This window comes from Rhinopithecus roxellana, chromosome 12 (assembly GCF_007565055.1).
Source record: "Rhinopithecus roxellana isolate Shanxi Qingling chromosome 12, ASM756505v1, whole genome shotgun sequence".
Classification (NCBI taxonomy): Eukaryota; Metazoa; Chordata; class Mammalia; order Primates; family Cercopithecidae; genus Rhinopithecus; species Rhinopithecus roxellana.
In genome coordinates this window covers 133,048,850-133,067,118 of record NC_044560.1, presented here as the reverse complement: position 1 = coordinate 133,067,118, position 18,269 = coordinate 133,048,850, and the positions used below count along the sequence as shown (strand labels likewise).

The 18,269-nt window shown below is 50.0% G+C and overlaps 1 protein-coding gene and 2 pseudogenes across 1 annotated transcript; 2 read left to right on the top strand and 1 right to left on the bottom strand.

Annotated features, from left to right (window-relative positions):
• Nucleotides 1–2,635: 2,635 nt before the first annotated feature.
• LOC104676157 lies at nucleotides 2,636–3,021 on the bottom strand (annotated as a pseudogene).
• An 8,875-nt stretch (nucleotides 3,022–11,896) lies between these two features.
• LOC104676192 lies at nucleotides 11,897–13,288 on the top strand (annotated as a pseudogene).
• Nucleotides 13,289–16,061: 2,773 nt separating this feature from the next.
• LOC104676156 (interferon lambda-3-like) lies at nucleotides 16,062–17,863 on the top strand. The gene is made up of 6 exons (XM_010380920.2): nucleotides 16,062–16,244; nucleotides 16,343–16,524; nucleotides 16,818–16,895; nucleotides 17,156–17,305; nucleotides 17,411–17,494; nucleotides 17,588–17,863. Exons 1-6 carry the CDS (start codon nucleotides 16,235–16,237, stop codon nucleotides 17,684–17,686), a joined length of 603 nt encoding a protein of 200 aa, XP_010379222.2. The 5' UTR covers nucleotides 16,062–16,234; the 3' UTR covers nucleotides 17,687–17,863.
• Nucleotides 17,864–18,269: the final 406 nt, after the last annotated feature.

Here is an 18,269-nt window from a genome sequence, read left to right as displayed (position 1 = left end):
TTGGTAGCTGGCTTTTTATGTCTTACCATTATCTCTCATTTGCATTCTCCCACATCTTTAATTATAGTGTATCAGTTAGGGCCCAGCAGGAAACAGATGGCCCCGTCAATTTAGGATAATTTGAGGTGGGGTTGATACCAGAAGCCTTTATAAAGCGATTGGATAGTAAAGGCAAATGACGAGAGCTAGTGCAAGCTCCTGGGGCCAGCACGGGTGAGGGGCCTCATCCACAGGCCTGAAGGAAGGGGAGAGGGTTGAGGGTGTGCATGTGGTTGCCTGACTTGGGGAGGAGAGAGTAACTTACATTCGTGGAGGAAACAGACGAATAGTGGTGGCCCAGCGCAGGGAGGAGCCCTGGGGAACAAACACCTGACCTCCTCTCCCCTCTGCCTGGGGCCCAGAGTAAGGTGGAGAAGCAGGGACAGTAGATAAGGAGGGGCAAACGGAAGACATCCCCCACCCCCACACCACTATTAGAGCTTCCATTCCAGCAGGATCATTTAATAACCAGTTCCCGATTGGTAGGGTGGTAGATTTTTCATTCCCTCAACAGTGTCTTTTGCAGAACAGAGGTTGCTGTTTTTGTTTTTTTGGACATGGTCTCACTCTGTAGCCCAAGCTGGAGCATAGTAATGGCACAATTGCCGCTCACTGCAGCCTCCATCTCCCAGGCTCAAGCCATGCTCCCACCCCAGCCTCCCAAGTAGCTGGGACACAAGCTACCTGTAGTAGGCGCGTGCCACCAGGCCCGGCTAATTTTCTTTTATTCCCCAGAGATGCAGTCTTACTTTGTTGGCCAGGCTGGTATGTTTCCATTCCAACATTCTTGAAATGACAAAATTAGAGAAATGGAGAGCGGATTAGTGGTTGCCAGAGGTTAAGGAAGGGGTCAGATGGGAGAAGAGTGGACGTGGCTATTGAAAGGGCAACACGAGGGTGGCCGGGCGCGGTGGCTCAAGCCTGTAATCCCAGCACTTTGGGAGGCCGAGACGGGCGGATCACGAGGTCAGGAGATTGAGACCATCCTGGCTAACATGGTGAAACCCCGTCTCTACTAAAAATACAAAAAAAACTAGCCGGGCGAGGTGGCGGGCGCCTGTAGTCCCAGCTACTGGGGAGGCTGAGGCAGGAGAATGGCGTGAACCCGGGAGGCGGAGCTTGCAGTGAGCGGAGATTGAGCCACTGCACTCCAGTCTGGGCGACAGAGCGAGACTCCGCCTCAAAAAAAAAAAAAAAAAAAAGAAAGGGCAACACAAGGGATCTTGTGGTATGGAGTGTTTTGTATCTTGTCTGTATCAGTGTGATATGGTTAGGCTTTGGGTGCCCACCTAAATCTCTCTTGAATTGTAATCCCCAGGTGTTGAGGGAGAGACCTGGTGGGAAGTGATTGGATCTGATCGTGCGGGTGGTTCTCCCATGCTGTTCTTGTGATAGTGAGTGAGTTCTCACAAGATCTGATGGTGTTTTAAGTATTTGGAAGTTCCTCCTTCTTTCACTGTCTCTCTCTCCTGCCACAATGTAAGAGGTGCCTGCTTTCCCTTCCGTCATCATTGTAAATTTCCTGAGGCCTCCCCAACCATGCAGAACTGCGAGTCAATTAAACCTCTTTCCTTTACAAATTACCCAGTCTCATGTAGCATCTTTATAGCAGTATGAGAAGGGACTAACACAGTGTCAATATTCTGTATGTGATATAGTACCATGGTTTTTGCAAGATGTTACCATTAGGGGAAACTGGGTAAAGGGTACAGGGTATCTCTTTGCTTTTTTTTTTTTTTTTTTTTTTTTTGCACGTTTCATTTGTTTATTGATTTTCGCCTGATTACTCCAGAAAGTAATTACTTAAGATGCTTAAGATGGGCAGGGGGGTGATTTCAGCATCACCCACCTTCCTCTATGGGAAGACCTCCGAGCATGTACAGTAAGACACAGTTACATCTTGGGGACCTCTCTGCAGGTGAACTGCAGGCCCCCAGCCCCATGCTAGGTAAAGTAATGAAGCGACAGTCACTTTCCTAAGCCCGAGTGAGCCAAGCTACTTCTGCACAGGTTGTGAAATGGTTAGGTTTCTCCCCTCTTGGACAAGAGCCTACTTCCCTGGTGGGTCATGGACCATCATCACCTGGCTGGCCTGGACACAGCGGATCATGTGGCGACCAGAGCCGGGGCAGCTGTGGGGGCAGCCTCCATTTCCATTCTGTCTCGTAAGCAGCCTGGGAAATGTGGGCCTAAGCTTTGGTGAGGATGAGAGTCTGTCTTGGAATTGGGCCTCACAGGGGTGAGTCCAGAGGCAGGACCAGGAAGAAAAGGTCGAAGGTTGGGGCGTAACATCATTCAAAGACCAACTGCACCCAGACCACACCCCTGAGATGCCTTATCGAGTGAGCAGGAGGCTGAGTCAGCTGACAGTGTGGCCGCACGGCCCAGGAACCAGAAGGCAGGAACCATCAGCAAATAAGTGACTTTTCCAAGAAACAAGATCTTGTTCAGAGCTGGGGCCTTGGGAACCTTCTTGATGTTTCAGCCATTGTGCCCTGCCTTCCTGTCTCAATGTCCAGGGCTCTAATTCCATGGTAGAATGGCCAGCGTGTGGCCTTAGTGCCGTGGCCATCTGGGGTGGATGTGGGCTGCCCGCCTAGTGCCCCTTGGAAGCAGAAGTTTCTTTGCCTTAAGGGACAAACTTCAGCGAGCTGCTGAATATTCATTCAGAATCGAGACTGCTACAGCTTGGGGCCATGGTTCAGGGACTCGTGGCTCAATGCATTGCCACACTTGCCACAGGACACCTTCAAGACTTCAGGACGATTACGCTCTGGGCGCTTGGCCACGCTGTCAGAGTGGATGATCTTGGGGAATGCCGGTCAGGGGAATGAGTATGCGTACTTTGAGCGGCCGGGGAACAGCTCATAGCCACACTTGGCACAGATATAGACACCTGGTTCAAAGTGATTCTGGAAAACCTCGCCCCCGAAGAAGCTGCAGAACAACATGGCACTGCCGGGACCACTGTGCACTTGCCCTTCCAACAGACCCAAGGCGGCCGACCCCATGACCGCTGGGACCCGCGCCCACCTCCCCACGCCTCCCAAGAACCAATCTCTTTGTGTATTTCTTACAATTGCATGTGAATCCACAATTATGTCAAAGTAAAAACTCTAATGAAAACAATCACACAGACATATTTCCTAGAGAGCTATACATGCATTATGCAAATATCTCAAATATGGATCATATATAAAATGTTTAAAAATGTATAAAAAAGTGTGCAAGGATATGTCCCAAACTGATTAATAGTGAGTTACTTATCACTGGAGAGTGCATGGGAACTGAGGAGATGATCATTGAAATATTTAAATTTATCAATAATATTTTAATTTCTTTTTTTTTTTTGAGACGGAGTATCGCTCTGTTGCTCAGGCTGCAGTGCAGTGGCACGATCTTCACTCACTATAACCTCTGCCTCCCAGGTTCAAGCGATTCTCCTGCCTCAGTCTCCCAAGTAGCTGGGATTACAGGTATGCGCCAGCATGCCTGGCTAATTTTTGTATTTTTAGTACAGGTGGGGTTTCGCCATGTTGGCCAGGCTGGTCTCAAACTCCTGACCTCAGGCAATCTGCCCACCTTGGCCTCCCAAAGTGCTGAGATTACAGGCATGAGTCACTGTGCCTGGCCATATTTCAATTTCTTACAAGGAGAATGAATTCTACCTAACTAAACAGTAAAACAAAACAAACTCACTGGATATGAAGGAAATGGTAGCTCACTGCTTCTTCAGTTGCTGGTTGGGTAGATCATTTGTGAGACTTTCTTAAAAAGTACATTAATCCAACCTCTAGAGCTTCTCTTTTTGTTTGTTTTTTTGAGACAGAATCTCGCTGTGTCACCCAGGATGGAACTCAGTGGCGAAATCTCGGCTTACTGCATCCCGGATACAAGCAATCCGGCTACCTCAGCCTCCCAAGTAGCTAGGATTACAGGCACCCACCATCACACCTAGCTAATTTTTATGTTTTTAGTAGAGATGGGGTTTTGCCATGTTGGCCACGCTGGTCTGGCACTCCTGACCTCAAGTGATCCACCCGCCTTGGCCTCCCAAAGTGCTGGGATTACAGGTGTGAGAGTCCCTGCACCGGGAGAAACTGTTCTCTAGAGCTTCTGACAATGGCTTTGTAAAACACTGTCCTTACCCTCTGCCACTTTGCTGCTGTGCTGGTGTTCACTGACCCCTCCTGATCTGTACCTCTGAGGCTTGCCTGCCCTCTGGCTGATGGTTGTGTTTAGCCAGTGGAGGTGTTGACAGGAGATTGAGGGAGGGCAGACAGCAAGGTGGGGGTATTTATTCTTCTATTTGCTGGCTGCCCCCTGCAAGTCTGGAGTTTGACAGTGGCTGTGATCCTCTATCGACAGCCACAGTCTTTGTCCTGTCATGCCTAAGAGTGCTAACAGCTCCCCCTGTTACTGGCCTCTGGGTGCACCATTACCTCTTGTGTCTTCCTTAACCCTGCCCACTTTTCCCCTGCTTAAACGTTCAAGTAGGTCATCTGCTTCCTGAAGATTTCTATTTTTTCCCCCTGAGTTTTCTTAACAGAAATGTTTGAGACTGAGGTCATTAAAGACTCACATGCTGTTATAAGCAAAAATTCAGGCTAGGCTCAGTGGCTCATGCCGATGATCCCAACACTTTGGGAGGCCAAGGCAGGAGGATTGTTTGAGTCCAGGAGTTCAAGACCAACCTGGGGAACATAGCAAGAGCCCATCTCCACACACAAGATACAAAAATTAGCTGGTTGTGGTGGCACCCACCCGTAGTTCCAACTACTTAGGGGGCTGAGGTGGGAGGATCACTTGAGCCTGGGAGGTGGAGGCTGCAGTGAGCTGTGATGGTGCCACTGCACTCCAGCATGGTGACAGAGCGAGACCCTGTCTCAAAAGGAAAAAGAAAGAAAGAAAAAATAAAGAGAGATTCTGTGCACCCTTTATCCAGTTTCCCCCAATGGTAATATCTTACAAAATGCTAGTCCAATACTACAACCAGATATTGACATTAATACAGTCCACCCATCTTATTCAAATATCCCTAGCTTTATTTGCATTGAGTGTGTTTGTGTATTCTTGCACGTGTATTTAGTCATACAGTTCACTGTATGCAATTTAGTTATATAATTTCATCACATGCATAGGTTCATGTATGCACCACAGTAAAGACAGAAGAGTTCCATCACTAAGAACGCCCTCGGGGCCATGGTTTTTTTTTTTTTTTTTTTTGCTCTGTCACCAGGCTGGAGTGCAGTGGCACAATCTCAGCTCACTGCAAGCTCTGACTCCCAGGTTCACACCATTCTTCTGCCTCAGCCTCCCGAGTAGCTGGGACTATAGATGCCCACCACCACACCTGGCTAATTTTTTGCATTTTTTTTTTTTTTTTTTTTTTAGTAGAGATGGGGTTTCACCATGTTAGCCAGGATGGTCTCAATCTCCTGACCTCGGGATCTGCCCGCCTTGGCCTCCCAAAGTGCTGGGATTACAGGTGTGAGCCACGTGCCTGACCCTTTTTTATAACCACACCCACCTTCCTCCCTCCACCATCTTTCCCTAACTCCTTGCAACAACTAATTTATCCTCCACTTTCAAATTTTTCTCATTTGAAAAATGTTATATAGCCCAGGTGCAGTGACTCATACCTGTAGTCCCAGCACTTTGGAAGGCTGAGGTGAGAGGATCACTTAGAGCTCAGGAATTCAAGACCAGCCTGGACAATATAGGGAGACCCTGTCTCTACAAAAAGTATAAAAATTAGCCAGGCATGGTGGCATGTTGTAGGGTCCAGCCCTACTGGGCCTGTGAGTTTTTTCTTTGTGTGCAGAGATGAGAGATCATAGGAAAATAAAGACACGAGACAAAGAAATAGAAGGCAAGACAACTGGGCCCGGGGACCAGTGCCACCAATGTGCGGAGTCTGGTAGTGGCCTCAAATGCCTGGACACACTGCTATTTATTGTATACAAGGTAAGGGGGCAGGGTAAGGAGTATGAGTCATCTCAAGTGATTGATAAGGTCACGTGAGTCACGTGTCCACGTGACAGGATGCCTTTTCCTTTTTGGTAGCCAAGGCGGAGAGGGAGGACAGCATACGTCAGCATTTTTTCTATGCACTTATCAGAAAGATCAAAGACTTTAATAATTTCACTTAATTCTGTTACTGCTATCTTCTAAGAACTTAGAGGAGCCAGGTGTACAGACGGAACATGAAAATGGACAAGGAACGTGACCACTGAAGCACAGCACCACAGGGAGACATTTAAGCCTCCAGATGACTGCGGGCAGGCCTGGCTAATGTCAGGCCCCAACATAAGCTGGTGGAGCAGAGTGTTCTCCAACTCCCCTAGGGAAAGGGAGACTCCCTTTCCCGGTCTGCTAAGTAACGTGTGCCTTCCCAAGCACTGGCGCTACTGCTAGACCAAGGAGCCCTCAAGTGGCCCTTATCCGGGTGTGACAGAGGGCTCACACTCTTGTCTTTTGGTCGCCTCTCACAGTGTCCCTTTAGCTCCTGACTCTGTATGGTCTGGTTGCTCTTAGATTACACTTACAAAACAGAAATTATTATAATAATAAAACGGAAATTATTATAATAATAAAACAGAGTAATACTACAAACTAATGATTGATAATATTCATATATAATCATATCTATATCCTATTTCTAGTATAACTTTTCTTATTGTAATTATCTTCTTTATTATACTGGAACAGCTTGTGCCTTCAGCCTCTTGCCTCAGCACCTGGCTGGCTTGCCACTCACAGCATGTGCCTGTGGTCTCAGCTACTCTGGAGGCTGCAGTGAGAGGATTGCTTGACCAGGAGGTCAAGGCTGCAGTGAGCCACGATTTTGCAACTGTACTCCAGCCTAGGTGACAGGGCGAGACTCTCAATTTAAAAATATATATATATATATAATTTTTGTATTATATATATTTTATATAATTGTTTGTATTATATATATAATATATATGTAATATGTAACCTTCTGGGATGGGCTTTTTTCACTCAGCATAATTCTCTGGATACTCATCCAACTTGTTGCATATATCAATAGTTCATTCCTATTTGATGGTATATATTTGCCAGAATCTGTGTAACCACACACCTTTTGGAGGACAACTGGGCTTTCTAGTTTGGGTTATTACAAATAAAGTTGCTATGAACATTTGCAAAGCAAATAACTATATTATTGCATGGACATAAGTTTCCATTTCTCTGGAATGAAAGTCCAGGCATACCGTTCTGGGCTGACTAGGAGTTGCATATTTACTTTTACAGGAAACTGCCGAACTGTGTTTCAGAATGGCTACACCAGTTTTCCGTTCCCACCAGCAATGTATGAGTGATCCAGTTCCTAGATCATCATTGAGTTATACTCACACACAAATGTTCTCCAAAGCTTTTTGTTATTTCTTAAATTCCCAAAGTAGTGTTTGTAACAGAATAGAGGTCTCAAGCAGTGGATCACAAGACACCTTTCTACTGGGACAGCATTAAATTTAATTTTTTGTTGCAAATAACCTGCACTGTGGCGCTCAGAGCTGGATCACTGATTGCCAATAATTTGCATCTGGTACTTTCCTCCAACCAATCCATGGCCCTCCATTCTTCCTGCCATTACTAATTTTCCTTCTAGTTCTTCAGTCTTTGGAGACATATATAATTTTATTACGGCCTCATGGTATCTATCAGTTAGGACCCTTTGGGTGGTAAATAACCAAAAACTCAACTCATGCTGGCTTGAACAATGGAGAATTTATGAGCTAACAAAACTGAGAAGCCTAGGGTTAGTGGTGAGGCTTCAGGTTAAGTTTGATCTAGCAGCTTAAGACATCAGTAACCTCCCAGTTGGTTTTTTGTTTGTTTGTTTGAGATGGAGCCTCACTCTGTCACACAGGCTGGAGTGCAGTGACATGATCTCAGCTCACTGCAACCTCCGCCTCTAGGGTTCAAGGAACTCTTCTGCCTCAGCCCCCTGAGTAGCTGGGATTACAGGTGCATATCACCGTGCCTGGCTAATTTTTGTATTTTTAGTAGAGATGGGGTTTCACCATGTTGGCCAGGCTGGTCTCGAACTCCTAACCTAAGGTGATCTGCCTGCCTCAGCCTCCCAAAGTTCTGGGATTACAGGCGTGAGCCACCGCGCCCAGCCTCAGTTTGTTTGCTTGTTTGCTTTTAAATATTTCAGGTCTCCCTTATGCTGATGAAAGCCTGTTTACTCTTGTAAATCCAAGATGGGTCTAGCAGCCTCCCAGGCTTCAGGCTTCAGGTTTTATTTTTCTTCAGTAGATTAAAAAAAAAAAAAAAGCAGCATCTTTTTCCCAAGATGTTCAGAACTGAGGATCATTGTGATTGAACTGGATTAGGTCACAAGCCCACCACAAACTTAATCACTGCGGCTAGGAAGACAAACTGATGTAAATGGCTATAGCCAGATCACATACCCCATCCCAAGGATGGGGAGGGGGTTAAATCATCTTCCCAAAACTATTTAGCTCCCCAACTGAAATGGGGGATCCCAGGAAAGATTGGGGAGAGGTGATAGAAGCTTGGAAAGTATACTCCATGGACACTTTGTGAAATTTTTTTTTTTTTTTTTTTTTTTTTTTTTTTGAGACAGTCTTGCTCTGTCACCCAGGCTGGAGTGCAGTGGCACAATCTCAACTCACTGAAACCTCCCCCTCCCTGGTCCAGGCAGTTCTCCTGCCTCAGCCTCCTGAGTAGCTGGGATTACAGGCACGTGCCACCTGACTGGCTAATTTTTGTATTTTTAGTAGAGACGGGCTTTCACCATGTTGGCCAGGTTTTGCTGGTTCTTAAAACCTCTATGCCTTTGAATAGGAAAATATACACTGGGAAACCATAAAACAATTTTCTCATATCCATGCTGAGGAAGACATATAACCATGAAAAAGTCACTAGTTACCCTTCATTATCAATATTTATAAATAAACCTAATTAGAATTAATTCAAAGTGGTCTCAAGTAGGAAGCATGCCTGACTTACTCAAAACATACCTAGGACTGGGTGCAGTGGCTCACACCTGTAATCCCAACACTTTGGGAGGCCAAGGCAGGAGGATCGCTTGAGGCCAAGAGTTTGGACCAGCCTGGGCAACATACTGAGATCCTGTCTCTACAAAAAATTTAAAAACTAGCTGGCGTGGTGGTGCATGCCTGTAGTCCCAGCTACATGGGAGGATCGCTTGAGCCCAGGAGGTTGAGGCTGCAGCGAACTGTGATCATACCACAGGCACTCCAGCCTGGGGACAGAGCAAGACTGTATCTCAAAACAAACAAAAAACATATGCAGGTTATTCTGTATGGGATAGATCAGTCATACAGATGAGAGATGTCAGAGCATTGCCAACAATAACCCAGGGAGTCTGGGATCAAATCCCCATTTCACACCTACAAGCTGTATGAGCTCGTGTTTCATTCATAACCTCTCTGTGCCACATTCTTTCATCTATAAAATGTCAGCCAATAAGCAGTCAACTACCTAACAGTTGCTGAGGAGGGGAAAAAAACCAGATATTTACATGAGAAGAGCTTAGAATGGAACCAGGAAGTGCTGAGTATATATTAGCTATAAATTATATATATATATATATTTATTATTAACAGTAGTTGAGAAAAACATGTCTGTAATTCCGATTTTCAACAGCAAACTAACAATGCTTTATTAAGTGGCAAATGAATAAATATTATATTCATATAATAATATGAAAACCAGAGACAGCTCCTCTGAGACACAGATGAACAAAAACCAGAGAGAGGGGGCCAGGTGCAGTGGCCCACGCCTGTAATCCCAGTGCTCTGAGAGGCCAAGGTGGGATGACAGCTTGAGGCCAGGAATTTAAGACCAGCCTGGGCAACACAGTGAGACCCCTATCTCTACAAAAATAAAAATAAAAAAGAAGAATTATCCGGGCATGGTGGTGGGTGCCGGCAGCTCCAGCTACTTAGGGACTACTCACAGCTGAAGCAGGAAGAGCCTTGGAGCCCACAGGATTGAGGTTACAGTGAACTGTCATCTTACCACTACACTCCAGCCTGGGCCCAGAGACAGTGAGTCCCTGTCTCTAAAAAAGAAGAAAGAAAAGAAACAAAACAGAAAAGAAGGGGGAGTATTCAGGGTGTAAGCCAAAAATAAAATTCTAAGGCCCCCTGCAACCATCTGAATGGACCCTGTCCTCTCCGCCAAGGGCATTCCAAAGTTAACCTGAAAAACCAGTTCGGGCCATAATTGCAAGGGGGTGTGGGACAAGCCTCATCATAGCCTCCTTCCTTTTGGAAGTACCAATAGAAGAGACCTTTAAGTCTGATATTTTAGAAATTACAATCTATTTTCTCTGAAGCCGGCTATCTGGAGGCTTCATCTGCACACACACTCAATGCAAGTGAAACAGGATATCTGAATAAGATAGGTGGATTGTATCAATATCAGTATCCTGGTTGTGGTATTGGACTGGAGGTTTGTAAGATCTTACCATTGGGGGAAACTGGGTAAAGAGTGCACAAGATCTCTGCATTTTCTTCCCTTCCTTCCTTCCTTGGTCTCCACAACCCATTATGGTAACCCAGACATTCCTTTCTATTGATAATAATTCAACCAATTGCCCATCAGAAACTCTTTGAATACCCCTATGACTTGGAAGCACACCCTGGCTTCCACTTGTCCTGCCTTTCTGGATGGAACTAATGTACATCTTACATGTATTGATTGATGCCTTATGTCTCCCTAAAGTATAAAACCAAGTTGTGGGCCAGGCGTGGCGGCTCATGCCTGCAATCCCAGCACTTTGTGAGGCCGAGGTGGGCAGATCACCTGAGGTCAGAAACTTGATACCTGCCTGGCCAACATGGTGAAACCCCGTCTGTACTAAAAAGGCAAAAGTTAGCATGGTGGCACATGCCTGTAGTTCCAACTACACAGGAGGCTGAGGCAGGAGAATCACTTGAACCTGGGAGGTTGTGGTTGCGGTGAGCCAAGTTCGTGCCAGTGCACTCCAGCCTGGGCGATACAGTGAGACTCCCTGTCAAGAAAAAAAAGAAAAAAAAAGTTGTGGCCCGACAACCTTGGGCACATGGTTCTCAGAATCTCCTGGGGGCTGTGTCACAGGCCATTGGTCACTCATATTTGGCTCAGAATAAGTCTCTTCAAGTGTTTTTTTACAGAGTGTGACTCTTCTCATTCATTGACAAGGAAAAGAAAGATACAAAGACAGGGACAGACAAACAGAAATGTAATGAGAAAGCAGAGAAAGAGGAAGCAGACAGCATTGGAAAGCCAGGTGTGAACACCTGAGGGCAACCATTTAAATGATTTGGTAGCTCTGCCAAGCCTGTAGCTTCAAAGAGAAGGAAGAAGTGTCTCGGTTCATTCCTAGAGTACAGAAGAGAGATCAGACAGAGGCAAAGAAAGACAAACAGATGTCCAGAAAACAGACACAAGCAGTTGGCTTAGGCTAGAGAGTTGGAGGCCGGCCATCCCTGGCACAGGCCCAAGGTGGGTTAAAGTCCTCACACCCCAACTGAGATCCCAGAGGCCTGGGGCCAGCAATGACGTTCTGAAATCTTGTCCAGGACAGGGACCAACTGCAAACCCTTTCTCAGCCCTGCACATAAAAGCCACCATGGACCGTCGAGGCACTGTTGCCCAGGTGGAGACTGCTCTGGACACCTCCCAGGGGACAGTGGACGGCAGCACCTGCTGCAGCACGAGGCACAGAGGGTGCACTGCAGAGAGGAGTGAGGGTAGAGGCCAAGGCGAGGAGGCGGCCGGCTCCCGCTCTCTCTCTGCTCCTGTGTGTGCTGCGCCTCCCCTGAGCCTAACCCAAGGCGGGAGACTAGACATGCGGGACCCTCTCTTTGGCTTCCCTGACATCCCTCAGGAGCAGAGATGCGGCCTGGAGCAGAGAGCAGAGAGTGTCTGGGCCGCGGTGGCCGCGGGACTGTGGGTCCTGTGCATGGTGGGCGCGTCGACCCCCCGGCGCTGCCTGCTCTCGCGCTACTGCTCGCTGGAGCCCCGGACGCTGGCGGCGGTCAAGGGGCTGAGGGTCCGCTACGTGAGTGACCGCCCAGCCTCTGCGCCCCCGGTACACTGGCCCCGCCGGATTCCCACAAACCCGTCCCTGTCCCGAGGGGTCCTGCGTCCTAGCGCCCAGCAGGCGCCTCTCGCATGTCAGCACCCACAATTCCCACCACGAGACCCCCCGCAGTCCCAGTCGTCAGCGCGAACGCAGGCTCAGGGTCAGTCACTGAAGGGCGCCCTGCCGGACAGACTCAGCTCCAGGTCGGGGGCGCAGGGCTTTGCCAGGGGAGCGCGGGGTGCAATTCAGCCTCCGTTCACGCATTCGGGGAGCTCCCCGGTTCAGTATACGTCAGACACGACCTTACGCGGCCAGTCCCCAACCACGTCCAGGAATCCCAGACCGTGCAGAGGTTAGGAGCCCTGGCGAGGGGCCCCAGCCATACGCGATAAGCGCCGCTTGTTCCGCGGAGGAAGAGGCGCTGAGCTGGGGGCGGCGCAACTGTTCCTTCGCCCCAGGAGGGATCCCCCAGGGCCGTCGGTGATGCCCGGAAGCGGGCGGGGGAGGCAGGGCCCGGAAGCGACCCCTCTAACGCCCGCTCGGCTCCGCCACGTGGCCAGGAGCATCGCGGACGCCCAGGCCGCGCCCCGCCGCCCCTCGCCCTCGCCAGCTTCTCTGCATCCTCAGGCCCACGACGAGTCCCAGCGCTGTGCGAATCTGCCCCGCTTAGCGGAAAACCCGATCCAGACCGGATTCGGGTCCTCTGGGTGTCCACAAATCCAGGCTCGGGTCTGCGGCTGGCAGGGCCACGGGCAGATGCAGAGGGGAGTTCCGTTCTTCGCCTTCTCCATTTGCCTCGTGTCCCACCTCCAGCTCGAGCTGGCACGGCCAGGCTCCTCCAGGAAGGTCCCCGGGGCCCCGAGGAGGCGTCATAAACCGCGGAGAGCTGTGAGTGCAGCAGGCAATACAGGGTTAGCCTGCAGGGAGGATCGGGCGAGGTTGACACTGAGGCTGGGAGCGGCGGGACTGGATGGGTCTTCTTGGGAGGGAAGAGCCTGGCTTAGCCCCGCTGCGCTCCCTCCCGGGCTCCAGGACTCACCTCGGTGTCGCGAAGTCAGCGTGGTCTTCAACCTCCTGCGCCTGCTCACGTGGGAGCTCAGGCAGGCTGAACGCTGGAGGCCTTGCCTCCGACCCGCCCCCTCCGGCACCACCTAAACCTCCACGCCATTGGCTGCCGAAAGCGGCTCTTGTCGCCCATTGGAGTGACCAGACAAGGCTCTCAGCCAATGGGTGCTGAGGCACGAGAACTTGTTTGCAGCTTTGAGCCTGACTTGGGTCCACTGTCTCAGATACAAGATGAGTAGGTCCTTCTACAGGGAAGAGGGTGCAGTTCTCCAGGAAGCAGCGATATTTGCTTGGGGTGTATTGTATGACCCTCCAAAGATTGCTATGACAGAAAGAGACTTGAGGTCTGGAAACTGTCGCTGACCCCAGGCAACAGGGACCAGTTCCTCCTTGTGTGGTTACCAGGACACCGCCAACACCAGGTCCTAACCCCGGATTTGTAGCCCCACAGCCATCTTTGAGATTCTGTGAATCCGTGACTCTTGGATCAGGCATCTAAGGGACACCAACCCATGAGGGATTTGGTAGTGAAAGGCCCAAGAGTCCTTAACTGACTGTGGTTCTTTGGATTCCATAATGTGTGTTGTTTGTATTTGTTAAATTCCTGTGTATTTGCTATTCTGTCTCCTGGTTTAAATGTATTGCCAGTTATTAAAGAGTGTTTTCATTGCATTGGTTGTTTTCCGTATGATGATTGTAAGAGGCGCCTTACAGCAAAAAAAAAAAAGAGGCTGAGCCAGGGACTCAGGTGGCCTGAGTTTCAGTTCTGACCCTGCCAGTTAATTACAGTGTAATTCAGGGCAAATTACTTTTCTGAGCCTATATTTCCTCACCTGTAGGATGGGTTAGTATACTTGCCTTGTGGCGGAATAGTGTACATTGAGATCACGTTTTAAACTCTCCAGCTGAAGTCCTGGCATGGCCTTAATGAGTGGATTCCATTAAATAATCACTCACATAAATAGAAAAAAACAATTGTGCTATTAATTTTTTTCTCCAAATCTGTGCATTAGCAATCTGTGTTGCTGAATGCACCCCTCCTTGCCAAGGTCACACGACTAGTGAGGGTCAGAACCAGGTTTGAACCCCAGACCCTTCAGCTCCAAGACCCATGCTCTTGATCACTGCCTGAACGTCCCTAAGAAAAACAGCACCCATGTGGTGTCCTTCAACTCCTTCATCACACCTCAATTCTTGAGCAGCGTCTCATATTCCTGAGTCCTTGCTTGCCTGGGCAATTAAGAAATATTGGCCTTGGCCGGGCTGGGTGGCTCATGCCTGTAATTCCAGCACTTTGGGAGGCCGAAGAAGGTGGATCACGAGGTCAGGAGTTCGAGACCAGCCTGGCCAGCATGGTGAACCCTTGTCTCTATTAAAAATACAGAAATTAGCTGGGCAAGGTGGCACATGCCTGTAATGCCAGCTACTCAGGAGGCTGAGGCAGGAGAATCTCTTGAACCCAGGAGGTAGAGGTTGCAGTGAGCCTAGATGGTGCCACTGTACTCCAGCCTGGGTGACAGAGCAAGACTCCGTCTCAAAAAGAAAGAAAGAAAGGCCACTGGGCACAGTGGCTCATGCCTGCAATCCCAGCAATTTGGGAGGCCGAGACAGATCACTTGATGTCAGGAGTTCGAGACTAGCCTGGCCAATTGGTGAGCTGCCGCCTCTACTAAAAATATAAAAATTAGCTCGGAATGGTGGTACGTGCCTATAATCCCAGCTACTTGGGAGGCTGAGGCAAGAGAACTGGTTGAACCCAGGAGGTGGAGGTTGGAGTGAGCCTAGATTGCACCACTGGACTCCAGCCTGGGTGACCGAACGTGACCCTGTCTCAAAAAATATGTATGTATATATATTGACCAGGAGTGGTGGCTCAGGCCTGTAATCTCAGCACTTTATTTATTTATTTATTTATTTTGAGACGGAGTCTTGCTCTGTCACCCAGGCTGGAGTGCAGTGGCCGGATCTCAGCTCACTGCATGCTCTGCCTCCTGGGTTCACGCCATTCTCCTGCCTCAGCCTCCCAAGTAGCTGGAACTACAGGCGCCTGCCACCTCGCCCGGCTAGTTTTTTGTATTTTTTAGTAGAGACGGGGTTTCACCGTGTTAGCCAGGATAGTCTCGATCTCCTGACCTCGTGATCCGCCCGTCTCGGCCTCCCAAAGTGCTGGGATTACAGGCTTGAGCCACCGCGCCCGGCCTATCTCAGCACTTTAATAGGCTGGATGAGGAGGATCGCTTGAGCCCAGGAGTTTGAGGCTGCAGTGAGCTATGGATATTAGGAACAATATCCCAGGCTGGGTGTACGCCTCCTGCTGTACAGAGTGTAATATCATCCTCTCCCTTCCAGGATATTAATAACAATATCACAGGGCGGGTGAACACAGCCTGCGAATTATTATCATCCTCTCCCCTTCCGGATACTAGGAACAATATCACAGAAGAGCTGTACCCTCCCTGCGATATTGGGAGTAATAGCATAGACTTCTTCCGAGAATACTAGGAGCAATATTACCGGGTGGCTGTCCATTCATTGCTATGTTTGCAGTCATGTCATACTCTACCCCCAGTAGAGTGCACTCTAGTGACAGAGTGAGACCCTGTCTTAAACTACACCAACAAGAGCAGAGCAGATGGAATCCTCTTGGGAACACACCTTCCTGTAGGTAATCCCTGAGACTCCATCAGTTTCTCTTTCCCTACAGCTGCTCACCTGGCTCACTGGCCCTGCCCTGCTCTGGGCTTTCCCAGCCTGGGGCTCCCCTGGTGGCCAGTGTCTTACCTGAGGTTGTGTTTTCACTTTTCCCACATCAGCTGGGACTGCCCTTCTGTCAGGGATAAAAGCCGCCCCATGGAGCTCAGGCAGGAGTTATATCTCAAACAGAGCTCAAAACTGACAGAAAGAGTCGAGGCCAGGACACAGTCTGAGATCCAGAAGAGCGGACGGAAAAGAACAGAGACTCCAAACAAGACCCAAACGGACCCCGGGTGACAGGCTCAGAGTGTTTCTTCTGCTGACAAAGACCAGAGATCAGGAATGAAACTAGGTGAGTCCCACATCTCTGTCCGTGCTCAGCTCCTGCAGCCCCTGCCCTCAGGGGGCAGCCTCTCCATCCCCTCAGCTCCCTTTCTCTCTGTGACACAGACATGACCGGGGGCTGCATGCCAGTGCTGGTGCTGATGGCCGCAGTGCTGACCGTGACTGGAGCAGTTCCTGTCACCAGGCTCCGCGGGGCTCTCCCGGATGCAAGGGGCTGCCACATAGCCCAGTTCAAGTCCCTGTCTCCACAGGAGCTGCAGGCCTTTAAGAGGGCCAAAGATGCCTTAGTGAGTCTCCCCCTGCCCTCTTGCCATGGGCTAGCCTCTACCCCCACTCCAAGGGTCACCATGCTTTCCTACTCCCAGCTTCCTTCACTGGGCTAGCCTCCACCCTCCCTGCAGTGGGCTATCTCATGCTCCTACTGTAGGGACTGACTCATGTTTTCCTGTAGAAGAGGGTCCTCTACCATCCCCCTAGCAGTTAACCTCCCCTATCTTGTTGTCAGCCATCCTCCAAGCCCACCAGAGTGGTCTAACCTCCAACCCTCCTGCTGGGGCTAACCTGTGCCTTTACTGTCTAGGAAGAGTCGCTTCTGCTGAAGGACTGCAAGTGCCACTCCCGCCTCCTCCCCAGGACCTGGGACCTGAGGCAGCTGCAGGTGAGAGGGGGAGTCAGGCCCACGCCTGCCCTCCCGACCCCGCTCACCTGGCTCTGTAGTGGCCCCTTCACCTTCTCCTTCTCCCTGGTCTCTCTCGCTCCTCTCCCCACACCTGCTCCCCCTTCCCTCTGCTCCCACCTGACTACACTGGCTGTGCCCTCTCCCCTGTGCCTGTCACCTTCACTTGTTCCTCTCTATCCTCCTCCCCTACCTGTTCCCTTCACCTGCCCCCTCACCTGTTCTTTCTCACCTCTCCCCAGGTGAGGGAGCGCCCCGTGGCTTTGGAGGCTGAGCTGGCCCTGACGCTGAAGGTTCTGGAGGCTGCCGCAGATGCTGACTCGGCCCTGGTGGATGTCTTGGACCAGCCCCTTCACACCCTGCACCACATCCTCTCCCAGCTCCGGGCCTGTGTGAGTCCTCGGGGTCCAGGCACCCAGGTCTGTGGGCTCTGAGCAGCGTCCTTCCCCTGTGGTGGCCCAGGCCCCGCCTCACACACGGCTCTCCTCTGCCCACAGATCCAGCCTCAGCCGACGGCAGGGCCCAGGCCCCGGGGCCGCCTCCACCACTGGCTGCACCGGCTCCAGGAGGCCCCAGAAAAGGTGAGTGACCCGGGAAGAGAGGGACTGGGGTCTGGGGAGCCACTAGGAGCCCAGACCCTGGACAGCCCCTGACCCATCCCCTCCTCCCTACAGGAGTCCCCTGGCTGCCTCGAGGCCTCTGTCACCTTCAACCTCTTCCGCCTCCTCACGCGGGACCTGAAATGTGTGGCCAGCGGGGACCTGTGTGTTTGACTCTCCCACCAGTCATGCAAGCTGAGATTTTATTTATCAATTAACCACTTGTCTTAATTTATTGCCACCCAATCGCTATTTATGTATTTGTGTGTGTAAACCCAACTCACCTCCAGGAAAATGTTTATTTTTCTACATTTTATAACCCTTGTTGAAATAAACAATGAGGAAAAGACACCCATGACGTGGGACTGTGTGTGTGTGTGTTGATGTGTATTTCCTTTGCGTTGCTGCCATAACAACGCTAAAAGTAGCATCTTCCAAAGACACACTTGATGAGCGGGGAGTCTACAGGTCAGAGGCTCGCTGGCCCTGGCCGGTTTCTGTCCTGTAGGACTCACAGGCTGGAATCCAAGCATTGCTGCTGGGCTCTTCCTGGGGGCTCTGAAGAGAAACTCGTTCCAGGGTCACTCACATTGTCGGCAGATCACTGTTCCTTGCTGCTGTAGGACTAAGGTTCCTGCCTCCTCCTGGCTGTGCGTCCATCCTGAGCTGACTCTGCTGAAAGGGACCTCCACTCCTCTCACTGGGCTAACCTCCACCCTCCCTGCAGTGGGCTATCTCGTGCTCCTACTATAGGGGC